Source organism: Aptenodytes forsteri, unplaced genomic scaffold (genome assembly GCF_000699145.1).
Source record: "Aptenodytes forsteri isolate BGI_AS27 unplaced genomic scaffold, ASM69914v1 Scaffold528, whole genome shotgun sequence".
Lineage (NCBI taxonomy): Eukaryota > Metazoa > Chordata > Aves > Sphenisciformes > Spheniscidae > Aptenodytes > Aptenodytes forsteri.
This window is the reverse complement of record NW_008794881.1, coordinates 483,693-504,462: the sequence shown is the minus strand read 5'-3', so window position 1 is coordinate 504,462 and position 20,770 is coordinate 483,693. Positions and strand designations below refer to the sequence as shown.

Below are 20,770 nucleotides of genomic sequence, written 5' to 3'. Positions count from 1 at the left end.
GTTGCGGGCCACCCGCCCGCCCCTGCCCCAGGGGGCGGGGGGGGAGAAGGGGGGCGGGGGGTGTCTGCTTCTAATTAAAGCTCCACGCTAACTAGTTTAACACTAGAAACATTTTTTTATATATTACTGCAGAAACATGTTGTACGTATACTCGTACACGATCAGGATGTTATATTGAGTGTTGAGGAGTCTGGACTGTAGCGAGGAGTTTGCTTTCCAGTTACCACTGGCCGAAGGATGACGTAGAAGGGAGCGTAGGTTTTTTACGCCGTTACATTTGGCATTATTTTGGGCTGGTACGTTCAAGTGTAGCTTTACGATGAGACATTATGCAATTGAAACACTTCAATCTAAAGTCAGAAACGTACCCTTTTTTACTCTGTATCTGTAAACAGGAGGGATACATCCCTTTTTTTTGCCTTAGACTGAGAAAATACTCTTGTTCCTGTCTTCAGATCAGAGAACACCACCGAAAAGTCAGGAAGGAGGCTAAAAAACGTGGACGTAAAAAGCCCAAGAAAGATCCTGGTGTTCCCAGTGCTGCACCATTTAAGGAAGAGCTTCTACGGGAAGCGGAGCAAAGAAAGCAGAGGGTAAAATACAATTTTGGTAAAGGGGACAAGAACTGAGACCATTCCTATCTTCAAGGAAGCTTTGTGTGTATGTTGCGTGCACATGTGCACGCCCAGAGGTGCAACCGTGGTAGATTATACATGGTCCTAGTAGACATGTACTTTGGAAAAATAATATATTTATTTCCAGCATTATACAGTGTGTAACAATTACTTTTAACCTTCATTTCATCACTGTATAAACATGCTGGAAGTGTCATTTTTAATGTAATCAGAATTGCCTGTGATGCTAAGATACATAGGTGTCCCATCAGAAGGCAAAAAGTTAAGTCTTGGCATTATGTGATTATACAGAAAATAAGGGTCTGCTGTCTGCAGCACGGAGTAATGTGACACGAGAGCAGCACCCTTATCAGTTGTAATGTTGCTGCTGCACGGCTCTTATTTTGGGATCTAGCTAATGGATGTGTGGCCTCTGGTTTTGAGGCAATTGAAGGCAACAGTATTCGTTTCAGGGTAGGATGCAAAAAAAGTTCCCAGTGTCACTTGGACAGCCATGACTTCTAAATAAGCTGTGTCTGGAACTTTGGTCAGAAATAAGTAAATGGGGAGAAAGAACAGTCTTACCACCTTCAAATGTGTTTTATCTGGCTTGGGGTTTTGTTTGCAATCAGCTTGAAGAACTAAAACAAAAGCAGAAGCTCAACAGACAGAAAGAACATGAAAAGAAGAGGAAGCTTGAAGCTAAAAAGAATGCAGCCAACATCAAGGAAAAAGCAGAGGGAAAGGTAGGTGTCTGGTATGATTTTGATTCTCTGAAGCTTATAGAAGCAATAAAAGTCATCCTGAAACTACATCTTCTTAAGCAGTATGTTACGTGTTACATTTTCGTGTTGTATATGCACGCACGTAGAATACACTAATTCTCAGTTAAATCATTCCCTTTCATTTTTATTTGCATTCAGGGATCCTCTGGCAAATCTAAAGCAAAGACTAACAAACTGCTGGATAAAAATTCAAAGAAATCATTTTGCAGGGAGCTCAAGAAGGTGAGATGTTTCAACTGGTTTTTATATAATTTGATGAGAGTCAGCAACGAGACCACTTGTTACTTTCCTTTTTTGCATTACTGTGCAGCTGCTAGAGAGTATAAAGGTTGCTTGTGATAAACTTCAACACTGAAGTAAGGGATTTTGCAACAGAAACTATGGGGGTTTCAGTCTTGTCTGGTGTGAGCTACTGAGACATCCAGCCAGCACTTTGAGGCATTAGACGTCTTGGGCCAATGTTAGTACATACTGAGTGATCAGAGAGCTCCTGTAGTAGTGAGGTGCTAGTGTCTAAGGATTTCTTGCCTTTGGACGAAAAAGATGAAAATTGCTTCAGCTTTCTGGTTTGTAGTTCAGAAGAAAAGAGCTCAAACAAGAGCCGTCTTATGAAACCTCACCAATCATTCTATGAAATTCAACAGTAGCTGTTGTAAGCCACAGCTATTCCAGAGTTGTCATCTGTCAAATGGTCTGTCGTGTCTGATTTGAGAGTCTTCTCTCTTTTTTCTAACCTAGGTGATTGAGGCCTCAGATGTGGTTCTAGAGGTTTTAGATGCAAGAGATCCAATGGGCTGCCGGTGTCCTCAACTGGAGCAAGCTGTAACTTGTTCTGGAGGAGACAAAAAGTTACTGTTGGTTCTGAACAAAATTGGTAAGCAGCACAGGTTTTCTTGAAGTGTTACTTGGTCACTGTGTGGTTCTGTGGTAAGTGAGCTATGAAGAAGATTTTAAAGGAATCTGAGCTTCCATTGAAGACATAAGATCCAACTCTGAGCTCGCTGCCCTCCTGAAGGGGTCACATTTCCTCCACCTTTTAGTCTAGTTTGCTAAGAAAACACCACAGACAGGTAAATGCACATTAGCCCCTTTCTTATTGCAATAACTTCTGAGGGCATTGGCCAGTTTCAGCCAAATTTGACAGAAGTTAAAAGATCTTACAATTTTTAACATTTTTGTGAATGTAGGTGAGTAGGCAGAGGTCACAATGCTGGTCCCCGCTGAGGCAATGGTTGAGTTAAAGATAGCAAATCGATGCAATAGTTGTATTTGAAATTTGGCTTTGGGAAGTATTTTCTCGCTTCTGTTGCTGTTTGAAAGAATCCACACAAAAGCAGGTGTAACCAGCTAAAAAGGCTGGAGATTACTGGGTTAGCAGCAGCAAAAAAAGCAAAGGAAATACCAACAGTGACAGCAAGAGCAAAGGGAACTTCGTAGTAGAGTAGCCTGTGCAGGGATGATGGGATAATCCTTCACAGAACATCACTCTCTACCAAAGTCTCCTAGCAAGACCCCAGCATTAAAAACCTGATACAGGGGCCAAAAATGTCATTGTGGTATGTTCTGCTTGAGGCAGAAAATAAAGACTGAAACTTGCAACACTGGGTGCCTTTGGGGAACATACCCAGTACTTTACTAGAGTTTTCAGCCAAACATTATTTGTCATAAAGAAACATACTAAGTGGACAAAATACAGCCTGGTTCCTGATTCCACATTAGATTTCCTCCACACAGAGATATTTAAGATTCACAGGAGTAAAAGGACTGTGCTCTTTTTTCCAGATTTAGTGCCGAAGGAGAACTTAGAGAAATGGTTGAATTATTTGAAGAAGGAGTTTCCAACGGTTGCTTTTAAATCGGCAACACTGATGAAGGACAAGACTATGGTAAGAGCACCGCAGGCTGTCTCGTGACTGTGTCATATGTGTTTGCAATCATACATGTTGAGAAACAGGAACTCTTGTTCTTTAAAATTCCTTTTCCCCTTGATTGTACCGCTGTGACTGATGGATATGCCTTTGCACTTTGACTAAGCTTTGTGGTACTGTAGAGGAATCCTTGCTGTTGAAATACATGTTGGTTTTTGTGCCCAGGACGCTGGACTAGAGTAAAAACAAGTCTTTTTTTTTTTAACTGTAAGGAGTACAGTGAGGGGAGGAAGATGAGGATTTTTTCATGTTCTACATAGGATGGTTGCACCAGTTACATCTGAATTGTTTTGTAGGTAAAGTGGTGCAGGCGATGCTACTGCATTCATCCTGACTCTGGCCATCAGTAAAGGTAGCATCTGACATTATTTCATGAAGAGTATAAAGGGGTTAGCTCCCTGTGTCCTAGTCTCAACTCTTTGAAGATGCTCGTTTGAGTCACACGTGTATTAGTACATAATGCTTCACACATCTTAACCCTGATAACAGCATAGTGAAATAGACCCTCCTGCAAAATGGTGCAGAAACTGCAATGCAGAGAGCAGGTTTTAAAATCCTTCAAAAAATTGAAGCCTCTTGAGTGAATTTGCAGATTTAAGGATTCTACCATCTGAACATACATGGTTACTTTATGGTCACACAACAAATCTGCAGTACGGCCTGAACTGAAATCACAAGCCCTGTAAGTCAGTTCACATTCCTTTTTCTCTTAGTAGTTGATGGCTACCTTTTTTACTGTCACTTAACTGATTAGCTAATTTCTTATTAAACTAATTCCTTCTGTTTAGAAGAATGCATTAATATCATCTAATAGAGGACAGGAGTTGGAAACACTACAGTAGGTAAATAAATCTAAGCATACATTATTTATCTTCCTAAATAGCACCTGACCATGTGGGGTTTTTTGCCTTTGAATCCTGTAGCCAGAACAGTTCACAAAAAGACGTGCTCGTGTTGATTTATCAAGAACCACTGAATGTTTTGGAAGCAAATGCCTTTTGAAACTTCTTCAAGAGCACGGCAAGACTCAAAACAAAGCCATTCAGGTTGGGGTAGTAGGTAAGCGTTTCGAGAGTTTCCTTCTCCTCCCATAAAGCTTTGGTATCCTGTATTGCAAATTGGGTGAAACAACTAACACGCAACTTTCTTTTGGGCTTTCTAGTCATTGTTTTTACTTTCACCTAAGACTCACTATTGTAGTACTTCAGTTGACAGCAATCTATGCTGCACTTACATGCATCTAGTGTATGCAATCTGTGGAAGACACATTGTGTGAGGCCTTAGCTGATTCACCAGCTTAGGGAAACAAGAGAAGCAGGTTACATGCCGTCCAGCTTGCACTGCCTTCCTCCTGTCTGGTAAGATTTGTGGTGTTACACTCAGTGATGTCTTTCGTGTCCCTTTTGTTATCAGTGTGAGAAATGAGGATACAGACTTTGTCTTACTTCTGTAGTGAAGACTTCAGATCCAACTCTGATCTCACACTGAAGATGTACTTTACCAAAGACACCTGGAAGAAGCAGTTTTGATCAGTGTTACATAGGCTGAATTTTCTTATTTAACTTACAAGGATTTATGTGGTTTTCTTCAGGTTTCCCTAATGTGGGAAAGAGCAGCATAATCAACAGTCTTAAAGGAGTTCGTGCTTGCAATATTGGCCTAGCAAGAGGTGTTACCAAGTAAGCTGAGTCTGATAAAAACCTGTTCATTTCCCTGTTGCTGTGTTCCGATTACCTTGAATTTGTCACTTGTGTACAACTTCCATCCATTAAGGGCGAAGTATGCCCCTGTGTGCAGTTCTAAATGCACATTTCAGTTTGCCAGGATGAAAGACATTGATCTGTGTGATGCAAGCTGTCACGAGGGAATACAGTGTATAAACTTGCTCTTTTTGTACATTTAGATTTCTGTCCTACACAAAGCATATGATGAAAAAGCACTGAAACTGACTCTGTATGAAGTGCATTCAGTCCAACGCTGAGCTTTGTGTCTTGCATCCCTCACCATTACCAGTCCTTTGCTAGTTGATTTATCTTTATCTACTCACAGGGCATCTCTCTCTGAATAGGTCCATGCAAATTGTGCACATTGATAAACAGACCAAGATGTTAGACAGTCCAAGTATAATTGCAGATCCTTCCAACAATGCCCTGGCTCTGGCCTTGAGAAGTATCATAGACACTGAAGAATCGGGCTCAGCAGATGTGCTTGAAGGAGTAGATGCCATTCTAAATCACTGCAGTAAACAGCAGGTGAGCTCCATCTTTTTCCACACCTCTCACTGCATTTGACTTCTCTGTATGTTTCTTAGGTCAATAACCAAAGCTTGTTTCACTTCAACTAGTTCTGGTAGCTTTTGCACTGCTTTCCCCTAACCATAAAGAGTGGCAAACTTTGGTTATTGTATCCAACACTAAGTGTGATCTTTCATCCTTACAAATGGAAGGCAGAAACACATGCCAGGATCCTGTCAGCCAGAGTCTGTTTTCCCAATAACTTTTCTAATTTTTAAAAAACCCTTTTAAAGGGCTTTTAAGATCTCATCACGGTATCACAGAGTGAAAAATGAAGATACTCTGACTGCTTCCTATTACTACAGTGAAGACCTCAGATCCAACTCTGATTTCACTCTAGTTTCAAGTAGATTAGCCTAAGCCTAATTCCCATTCAGTTCTGTGGTAACTGGTTTTTCACAAACTAGTGTGCTGTCTCTATACACCCACTAGCATGGGTGAATGGCAGATGAATTTGTTGATGAAGTAGGCATTTTGCTTTGTAATGTTTAGTGCCACATGCAAGAGAAAAACGGCTCTTCACATACTTGTTCATCCTCATTGTAACCCAATTTGATTTGCTTTTTTATTCCTAAAACTAAGAGAAAAGTGTGTATCTTTCTGAATGCACCATTTTCTTTTGCACTAGGTAATGATGCACTATAGTATCCCAGATTTCAGGAACACTGAGGAGTTTTTAACTTTACTTGCCCAGAAAAGGGGTATGCTGAAAAAGGGAGGTGTTCCTGATGTAGAGAATATAGCTAAATTACTACTTTGTGACTGGACAGGGTACGTATGCTATGAATTTTGCTTTATGCTGCTCACCTTTTTTTCACGTCGTTAATCCAGCACAGCAGAAGCTCCTGAGTCCTGAGAAGTACTTAGAAAGGAGAGGCTGCTTTTTTTGTTGTTTTTTTCTTCTTTCTCCCATTGTACTTTGGTAAAGAGAGCTGGATTGGCTAGCAGATCTAGAGAACACCATCCATGGATAATTTTCTGAAGTAGTGAAGGATACATAGAAAGAGTCAAAGCATGTTGCACGTTACTCCATAGCCAGTTTGCTGACTTCTGCTATAACTCTGTTAGGGGAATTTGCCTTCCTCTCAAATACTGAGAGCATGTAGTCCTCTACTACAGACGTGAAAGGATATGGCAAATTTTCTGTGGAAATTTATAGTGGTTCCTATATTCTGAGGGTGGGAATAAATGTAACTCAGTAATTGAGTGTGACTTTCCCTTGCTCAAGTGGTTCAGCTGCTTTTACAGCTCATGATTTTACAGGCAGATGATTTGTGGTGACAAAGTATGCCATTTCTTTTTCCTCTCAGGAGTGGGCTATCCACTTAATACTGCTACTGACAACTTCAGAGTCAAATTTAAATGGCTATTTAAGGGCTGTTAAACAGATGATAATAAATGAGTAGTTAGGTTGAAGAGTTTGAGAGGTTTGTGCTCTGGGTTTTATTTTTAAATACAGTGATCTAACTATGTTATCTTTGGTTGTTTTTTAATGCTGATATTTTATTTTCCTAGAGCTAAAATAAGCTACCACTCACAACCTCCAGGATCTCAGAGACCACCACCATATCTTACAGAAGACAAAATAGCTGAAATGCAGGAGTGCTTTAATTTAAAGAACCTAGAAGAAGAAAACAACAACACTGTTCAAGGTAGGACTGTTACTGTAATGCACTGCTACCATTAAGAGTGGTAGTAGTTTTAATGGGAGATTTTGAATGGAAGTCCTCCTGGGGTTTATATGATAGCTTTGCCGATATGCAGTGAATATGAACCTTTTAAGAAAGAAATGGATTCTGATGCAACAGAACAGTGCATGTGTGTGCTGTCTTAACACAAATTACCCCTGCTAGTTCTTCGTTTCTGCTCATCTGACCTAACCTTCCTAAATAGGAAACAGGGGAAAAGAACATTGAAGAGCATATGAACACTGGCTAATTAGGCCAAGAAAATACATTTTACTCAGTGCAATCTGTACTCAAATCCAAGTCTTTCAGCTCCTAGCAGTCTTCTGTAGATGCCTCAGGGAAAGCTATTCTCAGAGAATTGTCCTTTGTTCTACCTGCTTATGTGGGAGTCTTGTGGAAGAGAGGGGGCAGGACTGTCTTTTTCTAGCCCTGACCTAAAATGGCTGTCCTCTCAGGGGGTGAGCATTACATCTGGGACTGTCTAACAGTGACTTAACAGACACTTCTTATGTTTTTCTCAGCTTTAAAATACCCCAGTCCAGCAAGTAGCATCATTTTCCAGTCAGCTGGTATGGCAAATGGGACAATAGAGGAAAATAAAGTGATAGAGGTAGCATCAGAGTGGGAAAACTTGGAAACAAGCAAGGAGGGGAAGGAAGAAGAGGAGGAGGATTTCACAGAAAGTGATGATGATCAAGATGATATAGAAGAAGAAGAAGAAAAGGATGTCAAAGAGGTAAATCAGGGTTTCACTAGGCTTTTATCTGTTTAGATCCTGACACCAAGTACCCAGTGAGTACTGGGTTGCTGTAAACTGAGAATGTGTAGGCACTACGGAGCCACCAGGAGTAATCAAAAAAGTCTTTCTCCTGGAGATAAGGGTTGGGCTTTTTGCTTAATTAAGGAAACAACATTGTTCTGAGTTAGTTCTAAGGCAGTGTGTTCCTGACCAACTGTACAAGGGGACATCCACACTATCATCAGTCTCTGTTAGCTTTCATTTGCATGGGAGACTTCATTAGTGATGTCTGAATAAACACATATGTCTGACCTCTCTGACTTGTAGGAAACCAAAGTTCAGGTCACCAGGAAAGCAAAACTTGGAAAACAACAAACAAGTCCTACAAATTCAGAAAAGCAGATAGCAGGTCTGTATTAAAAACCCTGGCTTGAAGGATAGTCTCTAGTACTCTAGCACTTGCATTGGTTTCACTAACACGTCATTTTCTTTTCTCAGAAAGTGAATATTCCAATTCACTATCATTCAGCTTGGATAAGACAGCAGATGAAGATGATGCCTACGATTTTAATACAGACTATGTGTAATGAATTATGTGTGAAGATGCTGTTTGGAGACTTACTACTGGCTTTCAGAACAGTCATGAAAACTTGTGCTGCGGCAAAAGTTGGAGGAATGCTGCATACCAGCACTGTTTCGAAGATTGACAATTATTACTGTCAAATAATGTATATAATACTGTATCTCCCTTGATTGTTCCAGATTTTATACAAGTCTAGGAAACTGACTGTATTCAGCTTTAAGTCCTAAACTTTATTTCCTGTATTAAAATACAAGCCTATTTTAAAAATTTCCTAATAGACTTCTGAACATAAAAAGATGTTTCAAAAGGATAAATGCTTTGTATTTTTCTTTGAAAAACAATGGTAAATGTTTAGTTCTAGTCATGTTTAAGCAATTAAATTTCAAGGTAAGTTTTCATCCTCCCTTCATAAAATTTAATTGTTTTTCCTAGAGGATTACAGAGACTGTACCCCTAGCGTGTGACTTCAGTCAGTAAGTTTTCAGTATACTTATGCAAAATGTAGAACTTGCATATGTAAAGGTTTGCTAGAAAATGCTACTTATTTCAGCTAGACATAAGGTATTTTATCTAAGCACTGCCTTATATGTTCAGAAGTTTCACTGGAAAAGGTAACCGAGATTATGTTATCAGTAATCTGTCTTCACTGGGGAACATGCTTGTTATGGTGCTCTTGAACAAAAGACGTATTTCCTGATGACACCTATTATACATGGCAACAACTGGTAACTGTAAAGCAAAACGTTGCCCTGTGCAGTAAGAACATGTTACTGTGCTCAGCCTATAGCAGAGCTGGGGTAGCAAGAAAATTACCAAGAGGCCCTGCAGCTGCTCAACAAATAAAGCATTTAGAATAAACGCCTGACACCAAGCATCTTCCTCCTATGTGCCTGTTCTCTTCCTCTTAAAAGTCTGATTTCTGTGTTCTTTTCTTTAATAGATAGTTGTATTTTACCTAAATGTACGTTGAGGCACAGTCCTCCTAGGCAGCTTAAAAAGTATCAATCAAGTGCAGACACAGCCGTGCAGTTTATTTAAGCCTGCTAAAACACAGCCTGGTCATCAGAATTAAGCTGGTGTCAGCTGATCCAGTACAATCTTTCAAAGTTTGGTAACTGAACTTACTTCATTACTCCTAACCACTTCAAAAGTGGTTCTTGTTCATCAAAACCCAGGAAAACAAATGATCACAGATCAGCATCCATGACAGAAACAGAACTATAGGCAGCGACTGCAATGAGTCAAGCAGTTGGAAATCCTTTTAAATTATAAAGCAGTACTAAAACCATATTCATACACATGAACGAGCCCTTTAGCTCTGCTGCCCTGTAGGTCAGACCACACAACACTGAGCCTGTCCCTGCATTAACACAAAGCCTTCTGGCTAAACGTCTTACACTGCGGATTGCTCACAAGCAAGATTATTGAATAAAAATGACAACTTGAATTCAGACCTGTATTAAATGGGATAGCTGGCACAATAGCTGCTGGGGTATATCAGCTAATAATAACCACTACTCAAACTTAACACTACAACTGTAAAAAAACCCAACAACTTACGTATAGAAAAGGCGATGGGCAACCGGCTGCAAAAGGGCACAGGAATCTCACTTGAAGAGTTTAAAGGGCCAGACTGGGAAAGGCACAGCCATGCTCACTCGAGAGAACTATGAGGAACTTCACAATAACAAAATCAATCTGCAATTCATACAGCCTGATCCCCAAAATAAACATTTTGCACAATTTTAGAATGAGATTGCTTTCGCAAAGATGAGATTAATTGACTGTAGTTTCAATCACTTGCTACTGTATTTAAGTACAAAGGAAACACACTTCATATATCAGATCAAGACTAGAATCATATTGTCATTTACCTGAGGTTTGAGTCAACATGTTAAAATTAGCTTTTATTTTTGAACAAAGTTTTCACCACTTTACAAAAAATGTTTTAGTGTTCACTGGCAGTTAAAACCACTTTGCACAGTGAAATAATACTTGAAAAATTCATCTTTCAAAAAAAACCCAAGATTCAATTTTGCAGAATTCTGCAAGAAAAAACACAGAAATGGTTGGGAGAGTTCATGCAAGAAAGGGTTGTTGATGAAACTGTTTCACAGGATAAGAAAACAAAACAGAACAAAACCCAAGCAGCTCTTAATTACAGTACATTGCTGTGCAAGATTTGCATGGTGCAAGCACCAGCTGAAGTTGTATCTTGTTCTTGGAAACTGTTTCTGTAGCTGACAAAATGCTCCTCCTCTAGAAGCCTTGTAGTCAAGAGCAGAAGAATGCACAACAGACAGAAACGAACTAACAAAAGTGCTAGTTTGTGGAGATCCTCCCTTGCTTTCTGCAGTGCTGCTGGAGTAGCATCTTCTGTCACACAAGCGAAGCGAGTCTCCTTTGGACCTGTGCCTTTCAGAACTGCACCGGAATAAGTGCATCACCTTGTGCTCCAGAAGGCAAGGGCTGCTCTGAAATACAAGTTGGCTAAAAAAAAAAGTTCTGCTTGGCTCCAGACGTTTCCTGAGAAAATGCCATCAGTTATTAAAATTGACTCTACTTTGCTTCATAGGCTTCTGAATGTCTGCGGATCAGGCTGAACTTGCCTGTAGGGTCAGGGATATACCACTTCTCCCAGACTTCAGCGTATGAAGCTGTTCTTCCCCATGGTTTGAAATGTCCATTCCAATGGAGCAGCTTGGCAGCTTTCACAAACTGAGGAGAGTACCTTTTTCCAGCACTAGACCCTTTTATTGAAAAAGAAGCATTAGTGCCTGAAATAAAGGCAGCAGAAACACCAACATGCAACTTCAAAACAAAGGATTTTAACAAAGGAAATCTTGTCATTTATGGAGAAAGGAGATAATATGGGAGGCAGAAATCAGGGCAAAGTGAAAAACATAATCAGGTGCAACTGAACACCTCTTTGATCTGTCTCGGTATCCATTTTAATGTACTGCCTTAACTTCCAAGTTCTTTAAAACCCCTTAATACCCAGATGTATTCAGCAGCCTGTGTATTGTTCACTGGAAACAAAACCTAAGAAAGCTCTCCCAGCATTGGGGTTTCACCAGTAGCAGAACAGATATGAATGTCTGCTCCTCTCAACAATCTTGGAGGAAACACCTAGGACCACTTCAGATAAATATGTATGTGGAAAAAGAAAAGGAAAATGAGAAGTAATTTGAAAATAAGTCAATTCAAGAACTATCCCCCTAGCAGTTCAAAAAAGAACATGAAGGATCAGGCCCACAAGCCCCAAGATGGTATTGCAAAGCAGTGTTTCTTAAAGAACAAGGTATAAAATAGGGGAAGAAAAGATCCATTTGCTGCATCATCAACTAGGTGTCCAGCTACAGACCTGGAAAAACACACTGGGGGAGCAGTGTCACAAATGTTTCATACGTACCGAGATGCCGGACATTCCACATGGGATCAATACTGGAATGTTGCTTGTAAAATACAATTAGCAGTGGAGGTGTCGTGATGCTGCCAGCCAGAGTCCTACTGTAAAGTTCCTCTCTGGAAGAGAGGATGAAAAGAAGTTGGGAAAGGATGCTTGTGGGGCCCTAAATCAGTTGATTTTCACTTGCAGCTGCATGACAGGAATCCACAGACACACAGACAGCCCTTCATTTAACAGTTAAATGCCATCACCATAACCCAATCCCTGACCCACTGTCGCCCCAGCTTGGGGGTACTTACACTACATTAAGCGCCATCCACTTCTCCAATTGCTTAGTGATGTTCTGTAATTTCCATTCTGTCAAATTGGCAACAAAAACTCCTGGATTGAAAGAGCAGGTGTTGGCTTTCATGGCAAGCTTTCGGATGGTTTCTTTTTTGTAATCTAGAAACCCAATGTAATTATACTGGGAGAAAAAAAAAAAAGTAGAAATTAGCTTAAAATATGGTCAAATTACTATTTAAAGAAAAATTTTGCACAACTCCCAACAGACAAGCATAACTTGAAGTTGTTAAAGAAAATACCCCTTCCTTTAACACAAGAGAAAGAAAGCTTAAGAGATCTAACATTTTAAAGATATGATTATATAAACTACATACTTTAAGGAACGCTGCATGGTCTTAATAATACCATATTATTCATATGGTACCACTCCCAGAAAAAGTACTTTTTATATCTCCCTCTGATGTTCTAAGACCTCCTGTGGTTCCACACTGGGAATCACCCTCATTGTAAAGCACAGCAAAAATTCAAAGTGCTTTTACTGTGCCTAAACAGAAACTGCAGGTGTCATTTGTAACACAAACATCAGAGTAAATTGATTTGGGTAGGGACAGTCACACCTTTAGGTTCACTGCATTTGGAAGTCAACCTGCAAGAACATTAAAAATGAGTGCCTGTTTCCAAAGCCTGGGATCTATAGTATTGTTACCACTGAATCAGAATAAAACTAACCTGATTGCCTGCTCCACGGACAGCAACTTTGTTAGTGGTTGAGTCACAATCATCTGAAAATGCAGCTGCATGTCCAGGTTTCAATGGAGTGTTGTAAAGTTCAAGAATATCATCTGAGAAATGGAAGTAAGCACAGAACAATTAAAAGCAATCCTGATTAAGCGCTGAGTGACTTTTTGTTCAGTCCATTGCTACAGCAGATAAAACCACTCAGTTGGATTAAACTCATTCATATTTACAAAGTTTTTACATCTTTCCTTGACAGTAGAAGTTTTTGGTTACTGTAAGAGATGGCACACTAACCTCAGCATAAGGCCAGTGGCAAAAGGCTAAGAAAAGGTCCCATACCTTGCACTATTATGTCATCATCCACATAGATGGCCTTCTCCGCATGAGGTACCAAATTGGGCAAGTAGAATCTCGCAAAGGTTAACTGTGAAAACAAGAAAGCAAGGGAAGAGAAGAATTAAATGAAAAATTGTCCAAATAAACGTGAAATTGACTGATACTCCTGGCACTTATCTATGGCACTCATGTCCAAGACAACTTCTATCAAGGAAGTAAAATAGGCAGCAATATCCTAGAAGTTATTTGAAATAAACACGTTCCATCAATTCCTGACTTCCTATGAATTTGTGCATTGATAAACTAACTTTAAAACTGGTCTATATTAGAATTTCTTATTTCTCCACATGTATCTGTAGTGTCTCTGAGGTGTTGGCATGCTTGACACGCAAGCTGCTGTGTCTCACTGTAGCTAGCAGCAAAAAATTATACTAGGCATGCACAGTAGATATTCAAATCCATCTCTCACTATCTGGAAATTTATTCTTACTGAAATTTAGGAATTTGATTATAAAAGATTGCTCCTACGCCAATAGATTTGGTTTTGATCTCTAGTTGTGTTCAAAAGCCAGTATCAAAATATATCGTTACTAACTAATAATTGCAAAAAAGTAATCAACATCATCCTCACTGGTTTTAAGGTGTCTGCCTTTTGAGGATCCACTTGTACTTTCCCTTCTAAGACACGAGGGTCAAAATCCAAAATTCGGTATCTCAAATTTTTCAGAGCAGTGTTACTTAGCCACAGCCTGCAAACAGGAGAAAGGCGCAGATTTTGTTAAATGAGACAAAATCAAATGAAAAGCAAGAGCTCCAACTGACAGTGAAGCAGATCTTGATCTGGCCGCTCGCTTCCCTATCCAACAAACGTACACACAGAATGTAATCCATGGCTGATGTCAGTGGTGTCCTGTATGACTGCAGGGGCATACTGCACAGCTGTGACACATGAAAGGCATGAGGTTGCTTCTTAACTTTACTAGAAATATATGGTCCTGTTATCACAGGTCCTTCACAAAAAATATCAGTGTGAATGGATGTGGGTAAAAATAAAAGGATCAAAGAACAATCTAGAAAAATGGAGAAACTTCATTGCCAGCATTTGAATTGCTTAGATGAAATGGAGGAAGTAAGTGTTACAAGCCCTCCACCAACAAACTTCAACCCCACCGGCTGGATATAACCCCACTGGAAAAGATGGCTCTTTTCCATCCCTGAAACATTACCAGAGGAAGGACTGTAGGACTCCCCACAGCAGCCTTGTCAAAAAGCTGCAATAAGCAGCAGCAGATAGAACTGCAAACAATTTAGAGGAATGCAGTTCCAGGGAAAGTCAGCTCTTGCTCTTCCCAGAAATACTTAAGTTTTACAGTATCGTGGGAATCTAATTAAAAGATCATTACCTCAAGTGATCCACAGTATCATTCATAGTAACAATATGGAAAACCACATTGGATCTGGTGTGACGGTAAATACTGTTCATGGCTGCAATTGCACCCCCAAGCCTCTCATCTGATGCTGCAATAACCACAGAAATCTCCTTATCATTCCTTTCATCTGCCAGCCTCTGGGGAGCTGCGGGTATGAAATCTATAGGCTGAAGTCCTAATGGATTTGAATCTGTGGAGTACAAATGGCATCACATACTTGTTTTATGCAAATGAAACACAGACAGTATTACCACGGTACAATTCCTGACACCTTCAATTATTTCTGCTATGCAAGCACTTGGATGTCTCAGCTGAGGTGTGGATTACAGTGTGCCAGTATCAACCACTTAAAATATAGCGATTTGGCTAAAAAAAAAAGTTCTGCTTGGCTCCAGACGTTTCCTGAGAAAATGCCATCAGTTATTAAAATTGACTCTACTTTGCTTCATAGGCTTCTGAATGTCTGCGGATCAGGCTGAACTTGCCTGTAGGGTCAGGGATATACCACTTCTCCCAGACTTCAGCGTATGAAGCTGTTCTTCCCCATGGTTTGAAATGTCCATTCCAATGGAGCAGCTTGGCAGCTTTCACAAACTGAGGAGAGTACCTTTTTCCAGCACTAGACCCTTTTATTGAAAAAGAAGCATTAGTGCCTGAAATAAAGGCAGCAGAAACACCAACATGCAACTTCAAAACAAAGGATTTTAACAAAGGAAATCTTGTCATTTATGGAGAAAGGAGATAATATGGGAGGCAGAAATCAGGGCAAAGTGAAAAACATAATCAGGTGCAACTGAACACCTCTTTGATCTGTCTCGGTATCCATTTTAATGTACTGCCTTAACTTCCAAGTTCTTTAAAACCCCTTAATACCCAGATGTATTCAGCAGCCTGTGTATTGTTCACTGGAAACAAAACCTAAGAAAGCTCTCCCAGCATTGGGGTTTCACCAGTAGCAGAACAGATATGAATGTCTGCTCCTCTCAACAATCTTGGAGGAAACACCTAGGACCACTTCAGATAAATATGTATGTGGAAAAAGAAAAGGAAAATGAGAAGTAATTTGAAAATAAGTCAATTCAAGAACTATCCCCCTAGCAGTTCAAAAAAGAACATGAAGGATCAGGCCCACAAGCCCCAAGATGGTATTGCAAAGCAGTGTTTCTTAAAGAACAAGGTATAAAATAGGGGAAGAAAAGATCCATTTGCTGCATCATCAACTAGGTGTCCAGCTACAGACCTGGAAAAACACACTGGGGGAGCAGTGTCACAAATGTTTCATACGTACCGAGATGCCGGACATTCCACATGGGATCAATACTGGAATGTTGCTTGTAAAATACAATTAGCAGTGGAGGTGTCGTGATGCTGCCAGCCAGAGTCCTACTGTAAAGTTCCTCTCTGGAAGAGAGGATGAAAAGAAGTTGGGAAAGGATGCTTGTGGGGCCCTAAATCAGTTGATTTTCACTTGCAGCTGCATGACAGGAATCCACAGACACACAGACAGCCCTTCATTTAACAGTTAAATGCCATCACCATAACCCAATCCCTGACCCACTGTCGCCCCAGCTTGGGGGTACTTACACTACATTAAGCGCCATCCACTTCTCCAATTGCTTAGTGATGTTCTGTAATTTCCATTCTGTCAAATTGGCAACAAAAACTCCTGGATTGAAAGAGCAGGTGTTGGCTTTCATGGCAAGCTTTCGGATGGTTTCTTTTTTGTAATCTAGAAACCCAATGTAATTATACTGGGAGAAAAAAAAAAAAGTAGAAATTAGCTTAAAATATGGTCAAATTACTATTTAAAGAAAAATTTTGCACAACTCCCAACAGACAAGCATAACTTGAAGTTGTTAAAGAAAATACCCCTTCCTTTAACACAAGAGAAAGAAAGCTTAAGAGATCTAACATTTTAAAGATATGATTATATAAACTACATACTTTAAGGAACGCTGCATGGTCTTAATAATACCATATTATTCATATGGTACCACTCCCAGAAAAAGTACTTTTTATATCTCCCTCTGATGTTCTAAGACCTCCTGTGGTTCCACACTGGGAATCACTCTCATTGTAAAGCACAGCAAAAATTCAAAGTGCTTTTACTGTGCCTAAACAGAAACTGCAGGTGTCATTTGTAACACAAACATCAGAGTAAATTGATTTGGGTAGGGACAGTCACACCTTTAGGTTCACTGCATTTGGAAGTCAACCTGCAAGAACATTAAAAATGAGTGCCTGTTTCCAAAGCCTGGGATCTATAGTATTGTTACCACTGAATCAGAATAAAACTAACCTGATTGCCTGCTCCACGGACAGCAACTTTATTAGTGGTTGAGTCACAATCATCTGAAAATGCAGCTGCATGTCCAGGTTTCAATGGAGTGTTGTAAAGTTCAAGAATATCATCTGAGAAATGGAAGTAAGCACAGAACAATTAAAAGCAATCCTGATTAAGCGCTGAGTGACTTTTTGTTCAGTCCATTGCTACAGCAGATAAAACCACTCAGTTTAATCCAACTCATTCATATTTACAAAGTTTTTACATCTTTCCTTGACAGTAGAAGTTTTTGGTTACTGTAAGAGATGGCACACTAACCTCAGCATAAGGCCAGTGGCAAAAGGCTAAGAAAAGGTCCCATACCTTGCACTATTATGTCATCATCCACATAGATGGCCTTCTCCGCATGAGGTACCAAATTGGGCAAGTAGAATCTCGCAAAGGTTAACTGTGAAAACAAGAAAGCAAGGGAAGAGAAGAATTAAATGAAAAATTGTCCAAATAAACGTGAAATTGACTGATACTCCTGGCACTTATCTATGGCACTCATGTCCAAGACAACTTCTATCAAGGAAGTAAAATAGGCAGCAATATCCTAGAAGTTATTTGAAATAAACACGTTCCATCAATTCCTGACTTCCTATGAATTTGTGCATTGATAAACTAACTTTAAAACTGGTCTATATTAGAATTTCTTATTTCTCCACATGTATCTGTAGTGTCTCTGAGGTGTTGGCATGCTTGACACGCAAGCTGCTGTGTCTCACTGTAGCTAGCAGCAAAAAATTATACTAGGCATGCACAGTAGATATTCAAATCCATCTCTCACTATCTGGAAATTTATTCTTACTGAAATTTAGGAATTTGATTATAAAAGATTGCTCCTACGCCAATAGATTTGGTTTTGATCTCTAGTTGTGTTCAAAAGCCAGTATCAAAATATATCGTTACTAACTAATAATTGCAAAAAAGTAATCAACATCATCCTCACTGGTTTTAAGGTGTCTGCCTTTTGAGGATCCACTTGTACTTTCCCTTCTAAGACACGAGGGTCAAAATCCAAAATTCGGTATCTCAAATTTTTCAGAGCAGTGTTACTTAGCCACAGCCTGCAAACAGGAGAAAGGCGCAGATTTTGTTAAATGAGACAAAATCAAATGAAAAGCAAGAGCTCCAACTGACAGTGAAGCAGATCTTGATCTGGCCGCTCGCTTCCCTATCCAACAAACGTACACACAGAATGTAATCCATGGCTGATGTCAGTGGTGTCCTGTATGACTGCAGGGGCATACTGCACAGCTGTGACACATGAAAGGCATGAGGTTGCTTCTTAACTTTACTAGAAATATATGGTCCTGTTATCACAGGTCCTTCACAAAAAATATCAGTGTGAATGGATGTGGGTAAAAATAAAAGGATCAAAGAACAATCTAGAAAAATGGAGAAACTTCATTGCCAGCATTTGAATTGCTTAGATGAAATGGAGGAAGTAAGTGTTACAAGCCCTCCACCAACAAACTTCAACCCCACCGGCTGGATATAACCCCACTGGAAAAGATGGCTCTTTTCCATCCCTGAAACATTACCAGAGGAAGGACTGTAGGACTCCCCACAGCAGCCTTGTCAAAAAGCTGCAATAAGCAGCAGCAGATAGAACTGCAAACAATTTAGAGGAATGCAGTTCCAGGGAAAGTCAGCTCTTGCTCTTCCCAGAAATACTTAAGTTTTACAGTATCGTGGGAATCTAATTAAAAGATCATTACCTCAAGTGATCCACAGTATCATTCATAGTAACAATATGGAAAACCACATTGGATCTGGTGTGACGGTAAATACTGTTCATGGCTGCAATTGCACCCCCAAGCCTCTCATCTGATGCTGCAATAACCACAGAAATCTCCTTATCATTCCTTTCATCTGCCAGCCTCTGGGGAGCTGCGGGTATGAAATCTATAGGCTGAAGTCCTAATGGATTTGAATCTGTGGAGTACAAATGGCATCACATACTTGTTTTATGCAAATGAAACACAGACAGTATTACCACGGTACAATTCCTGACACCTTCAATTATTTCTGCTATGCAAGCACTTGGATGTCTCAGCTGAGGTGTGGATTACAGTGTGCCAGTATCAACCACTTAAAATATAGCACCTGCTCTTGAGAATTCGAGATGTTAATGAATAGGAAAACATCACACTTACAAATAAACCACGTACATTTAACTGTACATATTCACACACAGCAAACAAGGTACTAAAATGAGGCTTAAACTACAGTAGGCCATGCTTACCTTTAGTCCCCTCTGCCATGTCTGTAATCTCACTCACTTCCCCCTCCCATTTACCCTAACCACCTTCTAGTCTTCTCCACATCACCCTTCCCTCTTTTTCGTATACTTTCTTTTCCTCTTAGGTAGGAACCAATGAAGAAAACAGAAATTCTACGTTAAAGTCACTGTTGCGAATTTTTTCCCGCCAAAGATCAAGGCATTAAGTATAGCCCACGATTATTCCAGGGATCACAGATCACACCACATTATCTAAGCTGAAACCGCAAGAATTTATAATCATAGTGTGCAGATAGGAGATCAGCGTTGAAATTTATTACTAGACCACATCACCTGTAAAAGCTGGCAAATTGCCCACTACCCACACTTTTTATAACACCACCGGTACCTTTCAGGTGATCTAGGCTATTACATATTAGATAATTTTAGGTAGTTTGAGGAACTTAGCAAACAGAGACTTGGCAGTTTGTCGGCAATATTCTGCTGTTCACAAAACTGGGCTTCTGCTTCTCTTTGCCTTTCTCTGACGACAGAGCTTAACAGTTTTGACTTCAACTGATTCCTGGTTAAGGCCTGTCAGGCTCCTATTCAACTGCTGTTGGGAAGCACCAATACAACTGCTACCCAGGAGCAACAACCTCCCAGGAGCAGCAAACTGGGACTTGGCAGTTAACTGGGACATGGAGAGGCTCTGTGGGACCATGTGCAGTTCTTAAAAGCGTACTCCCAAAAATGAAAAGGCTTTGCTAAGTAAACTGAATCGTATCTTAATGACTCTTAAAGCCAGAAGGAACCCTTACTGCTATCTCGCCTGGCTTCCTGACCGAGAAAAGTCACAGGACAGCAAGAACAGACAAGCCCACCAAGCTGAAGTTCCTTGGGTATGAGAACAGGAAAAGATCTACTCATAAGAGAGTGCAAAAATTATACTTTGTTATGCAAAGGATTGATCATTATCATACACATTATTTCAGTAACATGGTGGTTTCTGTCCGGCCAGAGCATGTGCTTTCCCACCAATCTTAAAAAAAAAAAAAAAAAAAAAAGACAAAACAACCCAACATACCTGACAATTCCCGTTTCAAGAAGTCACTGAGGCCTGAAGTTACGAGAAAAAAAAAAAAAAAAAACAACCAAACCCCCCCCCCCAGCCACTATAAGGATGGAAATGTTCACTGAAAATTTAGAAAAAAAAAAGTTTATCAATATAACCAGAGAAAGATTGGGAAACTCAGAAAAGTACAAAAGAGATTTTTAAAAAATTAGACACACGCATATACACATACCTTTCCTTAATGTCATTTTTCTCTTGTTATTTTATTTATTAGCATAAGCTTCCTGCAAACCTGCAAGAGAAAAAATACGTCAGT

The 20,770-nt window shown here is 39.9% G+C and overlaps 3 protein-coding genes across 3 annotated transcripts; 1 reads left to right on the top strand and 2 right to left on the bottom strand.

Moving 5' to 3' along the window:
- The first annotated feature begins 319 nt into the window (after positions 1-319).
- GNL3 (G protein nucleolar 3) lies at positions 320-8,941 on the top strand. The gene is made up of 14 exons (XM_009274695.1): positions 320-355; positions 456-593; positions 1,247-1,360; positions 1,538-1,621; positions 2,138-2,273; positions 3,182-3,285; positions 4,251-4,386; positions 4,919-5,006; positions 5,396-5,579; positions 6,250-6,392; positions 7,137-7,273; positions 7,831-8,045; positions 8,376-8,457; positions 8,547-8,941. Exons 1-14 carry the CDS (start codon positions 320-322, stop codon positions 8,633-8,635), a joined length of 1,686 nt encoding a protein of 561 aa, XP_009272970.1. The 3' UTR covers positions 8,636-8,941.
- Positions 8,942-9,645: 704 nt separating this feature from the next.
- LOC103895163 (glycosyltransferase 8 domain-containing protein 1) lies at positions 9,646-15,171 on the bottom strand. Its single transcript, XM_009274684.2, has 7 exons — positions 14,803-15,171; positions 14,031-14,148; positions 13,403-13,487; positions 13,055-13,167; positions 12,340-12,506; positions 12,044-12,156; positions 9,646-11,381 (listed from the first exon to the last, which is right to left on the bottom strand). The coding sequence occupies exons 1-7, from the start codon at positions 14,880-14,882 to the stop codon at positions 11,191-11,193; spliced, it is 867 nt and encodes a 288-aa protein (XP_009272959.1). The 5' UTR covers positions 14,883-15,171; the 3' UTR covers positions 9,646-11,190.
- Positions 15,172-15,200: 29 nt separating this feature from the next.
- LOC103895174 (glycosyltransferase 8 domain-containing protein 1-like) lies at positions 15,201-20,530 on the bottom strand (the record flags this gene model as incomplete). The annotated part of the gene is made up of 8 exons (XM_009274694.2): positions 15,201-15,455; positions 16,118-16,230; positions 16,414-16,580; positions 17,129-17,241; positions 17,477-17,561; positions 18,105-18,222; positions 18,877-19,093; positions 20,467-20,530. Coding segments are annotated over 8 exons (1,068 nt in total), but the record flags the coding sequence as incomplete, so codon positions are not given.
- Positions 20,531-20,770: the final 240 nt, after the last annotated feature.